At 34.9% G+C, this 13,624-nt stretch overlaps 1 protein-coding gene across 28 annotated transcripts in view; it reads right to left on the reverse strand.

The window, feature by feature from the left end:
* The window catches only part of MECOM (MDS1 and EVI1 complex locus), a 594,123-nt gene that overhangs the window by 21,580 nt on the left and 558,919 nt on the right, over positions 1 to 13,624 (reverse strand). For 11 of the 28 annotated variants that reach the window (XM_015131656.3, XM_015131655.3, XM_077991639.1 and 8 more), the window contains 2 exons: positions 9,832 to 11,188; positions 7,254 to 7,341 (listed from right to left, as the gene is read on the reverse strand). In XM_015131656.3, the coding sequence (XP_014987142.3) occupies positions 7,254 to 7,341; positions 9,832 to 11,188 (1,445 nt within the window). Of the gene's footprint in view, positions 1 to 2,695; positions 2,723 to 7,253; positions 7,342 to 9,831; positions 11,189 to 13,624 lie in introns of all 28 variants that reach the window. The other 17 variants (XM_001093583.5, XM_015131654.3, XM_077991638.1 and 14 more) reach the window with 3 other exon arrangements.

Consider the following 13,624-nt stretch of genomic DNA (forward strand, 5'->3'; position numbering starts at 1 on the left):
AGAAGTGACTCAGACATCTGCTAGTTGGGGTAACTCGGCAGTTCTGTGACCATCATCAGTCCTAGTCAATACCTATGATTAAGGTATTGGATTAACACGAGCTCTATTGAGTGTACAGATCAAAACCCCAACTTTCTCTTGCTGGCTGGTCTGACTCACGTGATGTTCCTCCAAAAGTAACACACTTTTTGCAGGAGAAATAGTAAGTTTTGAGATTAATTTTAAATTTTAAAAATCAAGATAAATTGGAATAAATGGAACAGAATCTAGCTATATGTTTTTAAATTATGAAAAAATCAAATGAGAAGAGCAATATCTACTATGATGAATAAGAAATTTGCTGAGAATGGGGAAATCAAAGGGGTAAAAGTTAGATCATATATTTTAAAAATATATTACCCTGTGATTCATTAATGTCATAGGCTAATCTAAGATCAGTAAATGACAGTTTTTTCCTATGGAACAGTAATTTTTATTTACATATATAATAGTTGATGTTATCTGCAGCCAGATGTCTGGAAGAGGAAGTCATTTCACCCTGTTCCAGTCCCCAAGAGGCTATTAACTTTATACTGACGCAAACTAATATTTAGACACAATTCCCTAGCTTCTACCAAAAAATGTAGCTATCTCTCTAGTCAAATAAAGTTAGTATTTTTGAAAACATTTCAGCAGGCAAGATATTATCAACTGGGTCCTAAGCACTTAACTTAACATTTATTATCTGGCAGCCAATAACTGATGACATAAAAAGGTTTCTCATTAAAACTATTAAAGTGACAACCTGATTATATGAAATGATATGTCCAACAACACCATTAATCATGTGACTCAATGTTTTACAAATTAGATTACACATGACTTTATCATAAAATAATTAACTTTTCATAAATAACTTATGATGGGAAAGTTTGTAGATTTGGTAGTTTTCTATATTTATTCACTTGATAATCTTGAGAAATCTCAAAATCATGGTCATATGGGGGAGAAGTAAATATTCCTATTTTGTGGTTATCTCACTCCATGTATCACATTCAGCAGTCATGATTATGAAATCACTTAGCTTTTTCTTTATTTTTTGTGGTACATTGTAGGTGTATATATCTGTGGGATACATGAGATGTTTTCACACAGGCATACAATGTGAAATAATCACATCATGGAGAATGGAATATTCATCCCCCCAAGCATGTATCCTTTGTGTTACAAACAATCAACATAGAGATTTATTTACCACTAAAAATTATAAACATGTATCTTTAATATTCCCTACTAATATCTGTTTTATAATACAAATGTAAGTCACGTCTCCAAAAAACCTGTGACTCAATGGAATGGGAATGTTTCAAAGCATTGCAACAGCAATCACTATGCTGTTGTATTGTAAGAAAAGGTAGTTTAACTTAAAATCTATATTGCCTTTGTAAGTTGGCACAATCTTTGGCCATATATGTAGGGGGTCAACACCTTAAGCTTCAACCAGCTAACAACAGAGCTATTGTCAAAATCATACTGTACCTTAGAAAAGATGAGGACCATGAGGCACAATACTCAAGACAGATCTCTAGCAGGAAATGCAAAGGAAGAAGACTGGAAATGCCGGCCAGGATAATCAGAAAACAACCTCATCTATTGCACAACTTTGCCTAAGTTAGCGGGTTGATCTCTCTCCCTCTCTCTCCATAAATATTTGTATACTTTTGAAATAAACTTAAACCTTAAAAGTCTATCAGAATGAGAAAAATCACAATTTTACATATTCCACAAAAGAGATAAAATGAAGAAATTTCTGGTAAAGAAAAACTAACATCAAATAGAGGAAACAGGTTAGTGCTAAAATGCTTCAACTAAGTTTATATATAATTATCCAGTGACTTTAAAAGGACAGCTGAACTATATCCCAAGATTTTGCCCATTCATCAGAAATCAGAATAATTTTCAGTGAAAAAGAGAAACAGAAACACATATACTTAGAGAATATTTTTAACTATATGTTATTTCCACTGACCGAGTTTTATTTGGGGGTAAAAACTAAATAAGCAGTATTCTTTGTATACTGAGTATCTTCCACAATAAAAAATAAAGCTATCCCCTAATATTATTAACTGAAACTGACTGTATCTGGAAGTAGTAACTGAAAGTCAAGGAAGTGAGACTAGATGCTAAAAGATCCATTCACTAGTTACATATGGATTTGTAAACATTTAGTTTTATATCTTTAAATAGCCAGAACCAATTTCTGCCCTGGGATATATGGATGTGAATTCCCATGTCAGCCTGTATCTACACACAAGTTCAGGTTTTATCCTTTAGAAGGCTTTATCAAAAGCATCTTTACATGCTGATACAGGCTCCACCAAATAATGGTTGTTTTCACTTAGTGACCCATTTCGAAGCCTCGTTTAACAGCGTGTTCCCAGGTGTCCAGAAAGAGTTCCATATCAAGGTATAATTATGTGGAATGGATCGGATTTATCGAATAAAATCATTCTGTAAACAATTTCTAGCTCACTAAATGCCCAATTATAACTGAAAGAATGCAGCTTGAGAAAGCAGGTCAACTATCTGCTGGAGCCATATCATGTAATGGAAAGGAGTTCAGAATTCTTTATGTCTGTACAGCAATTTAGAATGTTAAGTTGTTTTCTTTTTAATGCTACATCACTTTAGTCAAAAATATAAGTAGGAAACTTACCCAAGTTCTCTGATCAGGCAGTTGGAACTGGGAGCAAAATTGAAACAAAAACAAAAAATTACTTCTGTGTTGGTATCTTTATTGCAATCTATCCTTTGAGAAATTAACATTTGTACTAAATTAGTAGTTTTTGCTTATCATGTAACTGTACCTTGAGTAAAAGCTTTGGACATAAAAATTAAATATTTTTATAACACTGTTGAATTTCCTCTATTTACCTGAATGAAATGTTTGAATCAAGGTTCATTATTACAAGAAAGCTAAACGCTACCTACTAGAGAATCTTACAGCAAAGCAGATGCTTCCTTTTTATTAATTACTACTTGCTATAAAACAATATCCCTAAATTTATTCTAATAGCTAAAAATTAAGCCATTTCCTGTAAAAATCCAATCTCTTGCATTTTTATAATGTTAATAACAAAGAAAATATATTTACTCAAATATGAATCACTGAATAACAAAAGGATAATCAAAGGATAATGTACTTGGAAATTCACTACTTGATTTTTATTAGTATAGGACTCAGACCATCAGTAGTCAGAACAGTTAAGAATGTTAATGGAAAACTAAAAAGTTCTAGCTATTAATGACAATTTATGACAAGATTCACTGGGAAAACCTTTAGTGGGTTAGAAGCTCTTCCAGGAGACACAAAAGTTTAAAATATCATTTTGCTTGGTTAAAGGAGATATATATTTTGCTTATATACATTGTGGTGTCTTTATTAAGGAAGATACATAGTTTTTAAAGGATGAAAACTTGATTGCAGAAGAAATCTAACCATAAGAAACACTTGTTGAAAGCAAAATAGAACATGAAGAACAGAAGATTTAAGTGATTTTTCACATATTATAACTTAGGAAAAGACTGTCTCCTCAGTTCCTTGGAATGTAGTAGCAGGATAATCAGCCAATTTAAAAGAAAGAAAATATAAAAGAATGAAGAAAGGACAGAAATGGAAGCAAAAAAAGAGTCTGTTGCAGATGTATTCAAAGCCAAACATTTGCAAATAAAATGTGCAAATAACCAAAAACAATATTAAAAGTATAGAAACATCAAACCAAGGAATAATAGCCACTTTTACAATAGTGTAATTGACAAATGACTTCCATGGACGTTCAAATGGGCTATCAACGTGAATGCAAAGGATCCAAAATAGGAACAAATGAAATGGACATTCAGAGGTCACACAGTAATAACATTCCCTGCATCTGACCTATTTGTGGCCATTCAACTCCTTTTCAAAATTATAGTGACCATAAATAATTTTCAACCACATATGCAGAGAAAGCCTCTACTATGCTTATTTCTCCCTTAGAGTAAACTAACTGATTTGTAAAAGAAAACTAGAGGACTAAATAGTTCTCACCTGGTCTGATAGAGCAAACATGCTTCTTCAAGAATTGAACTAAGAGAAGACTTGAGACCCTCGGCATTTATCTTTTAATTTTGATGTATGTACTCATGTATCTTCTAAGTATTTTTGACAGAATTTTAAAAACACATATTATTCTAAAAGGCAGTCATATAGCCTAATAATCTTTCAATAAAATTCAGTAGATTTTTATTTACCGAGGTGTTCACTTATCACTGACTAGGAATTATGGAATGGGAAGGGATATGCTGAGAACAATATAAAGATATACAAAAATTGTAAAACTAGACTTGCCCAGAGAATACCACTATGAAGCATCCTTATTTCTTTTTCCTAAAACATTGAGAATGTGATACCCCTTTATTACTATGACAACCCTAAGAAATAGATAGGGCAGATATTATTCCCATTTTGAAATGACGATCCAGAAGCTGAGAGAATCCATGTGATTTGCTCTAATATACTTAAATGGAAAATACAGCAATGAACAGTTTTATGCGAGCACATTAGCTATGAAATCATAACAAGCACTGAGAACAGAAGCAAGTCATTCTGCTTTGGCTCCTTGATCTGTGCCCCCTTTACTTCTGCAGTGAGGTCATGCCAAGAATACAATAAGCATCTTTTCAAGTACTCCTAGTACATGGCATGGCCCTGGCAAAGAAATTGGGCAGGGGATGAGAGGAGGGTGTTTTAATAACATCCCTTTATATTTATAATAAAATGTTTTTGCACCCACTAATAAGAGCTATTCCTCATTTAGGTCCTTCCACATGCCAAGCACAATGCTAAATATGTGGTGTACACAAATTCCAACTCTTCCAGCTACGCTGGGAAGGGTAAGACTTGATTAAAGAGGAAGAGGGCTTCTCTGTATCCCAGCTTGTATCCCAGCTATATATAGCATGACACACGAAAACAGTCATGATGGTTATAAAAACAATGAAATATTTCTGTAACAGTTGGTAAATAGCCTTTGCCCTAAGCACTCTAAATGTTCCCCTGCTTCCCTGGCCTCTTTCCCAAACACCCCTCAAATAGTCCCACTATCCAGCGAATAAAACATTGGCAGTTGGTGCAGCAAGAGCCTCCAGTATCCTGCTCCAGAATGGCAGAAATCCATTCTGATTGGTGGGTATTCATGACACATCAGGTTTTAAGTATTTTGATCATCACTCTTGGGTCCTGTTCTAATATCAACATACAGCAATAGGGAGTCCCTTATACCAAGACGTGACATTCTGGTGCAGGAGGAAAACACTGCCACTGCGCTCCCACAGGTGTGTTTGTGAAGATCTGAGGAATGACTGCTATGCTCGAAGCCCTGGACACATGCCTCATCTTTTGTGATCCTTAATTAATTTGGGAATATTAAAATATAATCTGCTCTCTTATAATTTTAAAATATATACCTACTATATTGCTAACAGCTGCAAATTCATACAGAATTAATGGTTGACAAAATTCCCCATCTTATGAAATGGTAAATTTACCGTGGTTAGCAAAACATCTTTGAATTTCAAAGTGGATAGAAACCTTACACCCAACTCTCTCATTTTACAAACAGGAAAACTAAGAGCCAGGTAGACTAAGATGCTAAAAGACACTGAATCCCTGTTTTGTTTTTTCTTCATTCTATCATGTACTCCATTCTATCAATTACCCATAGTAATTTTGAAATGGTTAATTACTAAATTGTAAAGATGATGAGAACATGAAAATCATGATTACTGTAATTAATTATTATAACATTAATGCATATATGAATATTATATCCTCATACGTATTTACTTAAAATTATACAGGAAGCTATTAGGAGAGATGTACTTTTTGTCAACATCTGACACAAAATATGTGCTACATTCCAGTTTATTAGCCTATGAAACTTTACAAGTACTACTTAGATCAGTCTAAATATAAAATATAGTCCTGATAAACATTAACTGTTTCATAACTTACTTCTTTTCCATAAAGTAATTATGTGAATAACATTCTTTAATCTTCCTATATAAAATTAATACTAACTGGAATGTTTCTAAAACTTTTACTGCTAAACCATATATTATCTCATTTTGAAAGGGAGTGAGCGTTCTTTAGCAGTAGTAGATTTATCCAACTAACCCAGAAGATTGTGTTACAACTCTCATACTCTTTATTCAGGACTCTGGAAAGATACTTGAAAAAGTGTAAAAGAGGTAACAGAAAGGAAAAGGAAAAACGAATCATATCCCATTATCTTTATTTAATTCATTTAATTGCCTCATAGCTCTCCATAAGACAGCTGGCATAAACTCCCCCGATTTTATTAGAGAACCATCATTTTTTGTTTGAACATATTGCAACAAAACAAATTAGTTTACTCTGTTTTTAAGAAGTTTCATTAAAATGTTGCTATCTATAAAGACCAGAGCTTGCATCCTTTAAACAAAAGTAAAATAAATTTTAAATTAAGAAACCATATTCAAGATGTTTATATACCGCATTTGTTTTTTCAGTATGATTTTCCAGATGGTGGTTGATATGTAAACCCATTTTTTAAAATTACTAAATGTATAAGGACTTTAAGATGAACCAATTAGAGATAGTACTGCTTTGTATTTTCCTTGCAATGATAGACTGTATATATTTTGATAAATGAACACAACTCTATTCAGCAAATAGCACTTTGCATTGTGGTGAATTCTTGTGCAATTACAGAGCTTTGCTGGAATGCTCAGTGGTCTCTAGATAAATTCCTTCACCCTCTGTGGTAACAACTTGTCAGGTAGACTCATTTCCTGTTTTTATCTAAGCTCTAAAAGAACAAGAATGACCTTCACGAGTTTGGGACGAGTCACAGTATGATCTATTTCTCAGTATCAGCAACCACCACACACAAAGCACACCTTGGATATTTATTTTCTTAACTGAGTCCTGCTCACTCCAAAACGCACTTTAACTCAATAAACTGTTAATAGCAGACAATCATTTAACACTGGAACCATGTTATCTTTACACATATATTAACTAATTTTTCTTTAAAGAGCTTGGGTTTTAATTCTGCTAGAATTTCCTGTGTTCTTCCACACCAGCGTCATAGGAAATCCTAATGTTCTCAAGATATCTTTCATTTCATTGCACCTGCTTTTCAGGATCAACAAGTTAGTTTACAAGCTGGAAATCTCAAATCCGAAATACTTACTTGTGGGTGAAACAAGAATCCTGGAGAAGGCCTCAAGTATTTCTCTTTTAAAGCTTCAAGTGGGTCAGTTAGTTTTCTTTTCTCTACTCTGAAAGGTTAAAATTAGATTTTGGAGATGAATCAGTTTCACATATCAATCACTGCATAATCACTGACATTTAAAGCATCTACCAATAAAGCCAATGGTAGGTTTCTGGGAAGCACACTCATAAAAACATAAAGACATCTGTCCAGTTCTTGGAGATTACTCGTGACACTCCCAGGTACTTAAGGAGAGAGGATCCTATTTATAATGGAAAAACCCTACTGAATGACTAGGAATAAGAATAATGAGAAAATGTGAAAAATGAGGAGTCACTAAATTAGAGGCATTGGTCACAAATTCAGTACCTTTCCATTCCAAATGTAGACAAGAATGCTTGATGATTTTGAAATCATGAGGTCAAGGCTGATTTTGAATACTAGAGCCATTTTCTACCAAGAAGGTGTTCTCCCAAATATGCACTCTATTCCTTCCATATTTGTCAATAATAGTAAGGGCATTTCCAAGCATATACACTGCTAGCCACTCTTTGAGGTTCTCTCTCTCTCAATATATATTTCTATTTAAATGTATAGCATAATATATTAATATATAAATATTTTATGTAAATTATATTTAATATATATTCAGAGAGAGAACATATATGCTCTTTGGATGCCACTGCTGATAAAGAAAGCAGGCAGATAGGATGGGTGTGGTGAGAAGAGAATGGGGAGCTTTCTGAAGATAGAGAGAGACACATAAAACTTACCTATATATCCCTTCTGCTTTAGAAATGTTTGCCATCCTATTTTGTATTAAGCACATAGGGAAATAATACATCTATATTGAATTAATTCCTTTTACCAACTTGGTAATTAAAAATACTTTTAGATGTATGCACTCTTAAAGCAGAATAAAATAGCTACCACTTATTGATATTATATATGTGATATATGTGTGTTGCATATATTATTTCACTTATTGAAGTAGGTGATGTTATATCCATTTTATGGATTTGTTTAAAGTCTCAGACACGAGAAGGCTGAGATTTCAACCCAAGTCTGCCACTAAAACTGGGTTCTAGGTCTTTCATGAGTTTGGCAAAATGACAGGCCTAGGTCTTAATTGAGACAAGCACCAGAGAGATGTTGGAGATCACAGTGAGTAAGAGGAATGCTAGTAGGTGATGAGGATGAGTGCAAGAGATGTGTGGAAGAATTGGAAGCCAGTTGCTACTGAGAGGGTATAAAAAGGAAAGTCTGAAAAATTATCTTAACAAAGGACGGAGACACATCACTGAGTTGGAAATATGACCTGACCTGAAATGTGTGACATACAATCTACACACAAAATACGGAAGACACGTTTGTCTTTTTTTTCCTTCTCTAGTAACAGGACTGCCAAAGGAATTAAGATATAATAATTTTAAAGAGTAACCAAAATTGGTACTGACAGGACTGAGATATTTTGTATTGTCCTTTGATAATACTTTATCATATTCAAATGAGGGTAGTCCTTTCCACACTGACAGTGTTTCCTTGTTAATGCATTATAGATAATTTACATAGAAGAAGAGTTTTAAGTGAGAAGAACTTGCAGCTCTAGTACCTATTAAGTAATATTAACTTGATAAATACTGTTGAATTAAATAATAGCACACTTTCTCTTCACAAAAGAGAATTAGGCAAAATATGAAAATACTCCAATGTTAGATAAGTTCAATAAAAAATTATCCACATGTTCCATGAACTCTTGACAATGTTCAAGATTAGAATGAGAAAGTAAATATGAAAATGTTTGTAATATTCAAAATATGTAACAAACATATTATTCATACCCATTTAAAGAAAACTAGCATTTTAAAACTAAATCACTTTGGTCAAGTGAATATTACTGAATATTGCCAAAAAGATCTTTTATTAAACTTGTATGTTTCACCCCAAGATTTTTTTGCTACATCAAAGGAAACTGGATAATGAAGCTATTAAACAGAGACATTTTTTTATGCCAACTACTCATATTATGTACAAAACATACTCCGTGATTAATATTTCATTTACTTGGGGGCTCCTGAGAGATTTATTTAGAAACAATATGATCAGCCCTTATTAAGGATGTGTTGGTAGGTTAACAAAGAGTGGACTCTTGCTGTTATGTATCCCCCCGTATTCCAAAGAACCTGACCCATTTTAGTACCCACGCATATTTGCATTAATCCTTCAGGATCCTCATTCTTCTGCCACTTGACAATTTACTTTAAATATGATTTTCCCATATTTTCCACTCCAAATAAAGTGTTTAAAAATAAATTTATTGTCAAGGGAAAAAAATTCTGTAGTCCTATTCCAAACCCCCAACTTCAGAAACATCTAAAAATACGTTCAAACAGAATGATCCAACTTTCAGAATAAAAACTGAGTTCACTAGATCAAACAACTTCACTCTGTTTTATAATAATAGTAAAAATGACGTGTTAAAAAGCCATCACTTTACAGTGTAAATAACACCTTTCATACATCTGTTCATATTTTGTCATCTCCCATACACGCTTACCTGTAAATAGGGTCCATAAAGAAAGGAGTGGGTCTTGCATGCTGCAAGGAACCATCTGAAGCAGGTCTTGATTCGACATTGCTTCCTTTTTTTTCCCCAAACACGTGGTTTTTTCGAGGCTCAGTCAACTTTGTCCCACTGGCTCTACTCCTACTGCCCATACTTAGATCCAGGGGCTGGTCTTGGCTTGTGGCAGGCGTCACTGGAGGCTTGGAGGGGACTGGAGTCAAGGGCTTCTCATCTTTTCGTTTAGTGGTGAGATCAAAGGGGGACTCAGAGCTGCCCTTCTGCAGTTTCTTTACTTCACCTGGTGATTGGGGTTCCATTTTCAAAGGTAACGATCTCAAGTCTCTATCAGGAAATGGGTACATTGATTGAGAGAATGCTGGAAAAAACGGGAGGGGAAACATGGAAGGGTAAGGTAAAGCTCCAACTTTTTTGTCTTGCAGCCCCACCAGTCCTGTTGAACCAAAGTATTTTTCAGCAATAGAAGCAATAGCCTTTATAGAATCATTCACAGCTCCTGACACCGCAGTCTGCTCCTCTAAAGATGGTGAGAAAATGGAATGATTGCTGTATTCTTTCTTATTATTTATTGAAGCCAGATTCTGAAGAGGGCTTACTTTGTCTTTGAACATTTTACCATTTTCTTTAAATTTCTCTTTATCACTTTCAATGTCACTTTCCAGATCAGAGCCCGAGGTTGTTTCCAGGTCACTGCCACTTGGTGTACTGACATCATCAAGGTCACTACTCTCTGACTGGTCACTGATTTTCTCAAGGGGCCTCTCTTCAGAGGACCTCTCGGGCTGGAGCTCCACTGGCTTATTGTCCCCTACAGATGGGTGTTTAGATAGTGCCTTCAAAATATCCTGTGTAGCTGGCAGTATCTGAGGATGTGTCATGAGGGGACTTTGACTTTTGTTTGTCTGTTCAGTACTTGATAGTCCTTTAACAGGAGAACTAGCAGGTATCAAAGGAGGCCTGTGGTACAAGCCGGAAGGAAACAGACCAGGGAAGCTAAAAGAAAATCCAGGAGCTGTTGGAAAGGTAAGACCAGCAGGATGCCTATTGGCGCCAAAATAGTCAGCAAGGCCCGGGTTGGCATGACTCATATTAACCATGGACGTTTTATCCATAGCTGGGGTTCCAGGAAGTGAAATGCCTTGGCCAAAAAATCCACCTGCCGCAAAATGGTTCTTGCCCTCACAAAACCTCCTGTGTTTATTTAAGGAAGACGTAGTGCTGAACATTTGTCCACAGTCTTTGCACTTGATTTGGGTTCTGCAATCAGCATGCATGCGCTTATGACGGCAAAGGTTTGAAAACTGAGTATAGGATTTATGGCAGACCTCACCTGTGTGCAAACAACAAAAAAGAATCTCAGGCTTTATGTCAATTGCTTCTGAATTTAGCAAATATCACAATTGGTTTACTCAAAATTTCAATTAGGAAGCTAGTAAAAGACATTGGAGGCACCAATCTGGGTGCTCCAAACACAGAAAACCCCATTTCACTAGATTCCAAAGCAAGGCAACCAACCTGACAAATGTCTTGAGGCAGCACAAATATTTCATATATATAGGTATATATATTTTGTCACCCCCATTGTGCAATATTTTGCATAATATTTGAGTATTTAAATATTTATGGAAAGTTAAATTCCATCATGCATTGATTCTCCACACAATTATTATACTAATATAATGTTGAAAATTAAAGTCTTAAAATGTATTACGTCTGAAACATAACAAGAACCCCTTTCAAATTTTAGAGTACTTAAAAATTCTATTTTTTAGGCACCAAAACAAAATAAAACATCCTCAACCAGAAACTTCACCTTTATTGCCTCTCCCCTTGGGGAAAAAGCCTGTGACTGCCCTGCTATTATTTAATTGGTATTATATCATATGCTCTCATCATTCACACATCAAAGCCACACAACAATGCACATTGTGTATTCTGAGACTTTTTTTTAACAATCATTTTCATGATTTGAGAAAGACTGACATAATTTACAATGGCTCTATTTTAAGCCTGCAAAGGAAACTAAATTGAATGTAGCCCATCCTGCATTGCTGGTTCCCATGAACTATGATCACGTCCTCTGACTTCCCCTCACACCAGTGGTTGCGCTAACCTTCCTGCATTTATGAAACCCCCGTCCTTGGGAAACATGTCCACTTGTTGTCATATCTACACTGGTTATCTCAGGTTTGACTCCAGTGTGTGATAGCCAGCTATGGTCAGTCGGGGAGAGTACTGTGAAAGCTCTAATCCAGAAAGAAGGGCACAGCATTGGGTGCAGCTGTGAAATATGTTTCTTCACTAAGAATTTGCCAGTAAAGTAGAATCTCCCTCCTCACACATGTGCCACTATACTATAGCCAAGTATATTTTAAGACCAAACTTTGCAACCCTTAATAACTCCTTTACCAGGTAAAATTCCTCACTCACTTCATGGTCCAGCAGGATTACAGTATCAGTACCCCGAGCATCATATTTTTTTGTTTCACTTTATGGGATTGAGCCACGTTATGTGTGAGCTTACTTGAACACTTCCGTGCATGTTCAATCCATGCAGAAACAAGATGTACCTTGTTGGTAATTGTTGAAACAAATTTATTTTAAGAAATTAAATTGAAGACAAAATGCAACACTTATTGCTTTCATACAATGGCTGCCTTTAAGTGCAGAATGGTTGTGCTTCTAAGTCAAAGCAATAATAATTAAAACAAAAAAACAAAAAAACCCATGCCAAGGAGATTTTATAAACTTTCAGTCAAGCAAAACTCACCCAGAACTTGGATTATCCCACATACATCCAAACAAGAAGTACTAAAGTGAGGGTATATCTCTTTCTTTTACTACTAAATGTTAAACTGTATTGTTGCATATATCAACGCGTTTGGTAATATTAAAGGTGCCTTCAATTGTGGGATGAATCACATTATAGAGGCTATAACATGCATTTTAATGGGATTAGAAGATGTGGGTGACATCTTTTCAAATTATTTTACCAGAATATATTGACCAGAGTCGGCTTTAAAAGTATACATGATTTAACCACACACCATAAATAGACATCTAACTTAAATTGTTTGATACACTAATTAAAATCATATCATGGAGAAGGTAGAAACATCTGACACTCACTAGATATATTAGAATAATTCAGCTACAAGCAATAACAACATTTTATTATTGGAATTATAAAAAAGTACGAAAGCAACACCTCTTAAAAGGCATTGGAAAAATGTCTTGATGAGTATTCAACCAAGACATAAGTTTTTCAAAGGCTTGTCATTTATTGGCAAGGAAATGTTGCTCTCTACACTTCTTTCTTACAATCAGATGGCTTTAAAAAAATCAAGAGCTTCTCTCTATTGGAGTAACAGAAGTTCAGCTGACTTTTCTGGTGGCACCCTTTGTTACATGGCTGAGTGGTGTCTGTGTCTGGGCTCAAGAACATTGAATCTGGGATGTTTTCTTAGGCAGAGGCTTTGTTTTCAGCACTTGAAGGACGGGCCTGGCATACTACAAACTACCAGGCCTCCAGGTAAACTGGTTCAATTGATGTTGAAGTCTGTACTCTACTGTAATTTTCTCAGTAATAAGGAATTAGCCAGCAGTTAACATTGCATTTTTCTACTTATTAAACAAATTAAGAGGCATTTTGAATATATTCAGCCTATTAGAGCATGTGGTTTCTATTTGGGAAAGCTGGAGGTTTCTGTAAAGGCAGTGAGTAATTACCTTAGCACTGGTAACTTTGGGCTCAAGCGTGGCAGCA

Source organism: Macaca mulatta, chromosome 2 (assembly GCF_049350105.2).
Source record: "Macaca mulatta isolate MMU2019108-1 chromosome 2, T2T-MMU8v2.0, whole genome shotgun sequence".
Classification (NCBI taxonomy): domain Eukaryota; kingdom Metazoa; phylum Chordata; class Mammalia; order Primates; family Cercopithecidae; genus Macaca; species Macaca mulatta.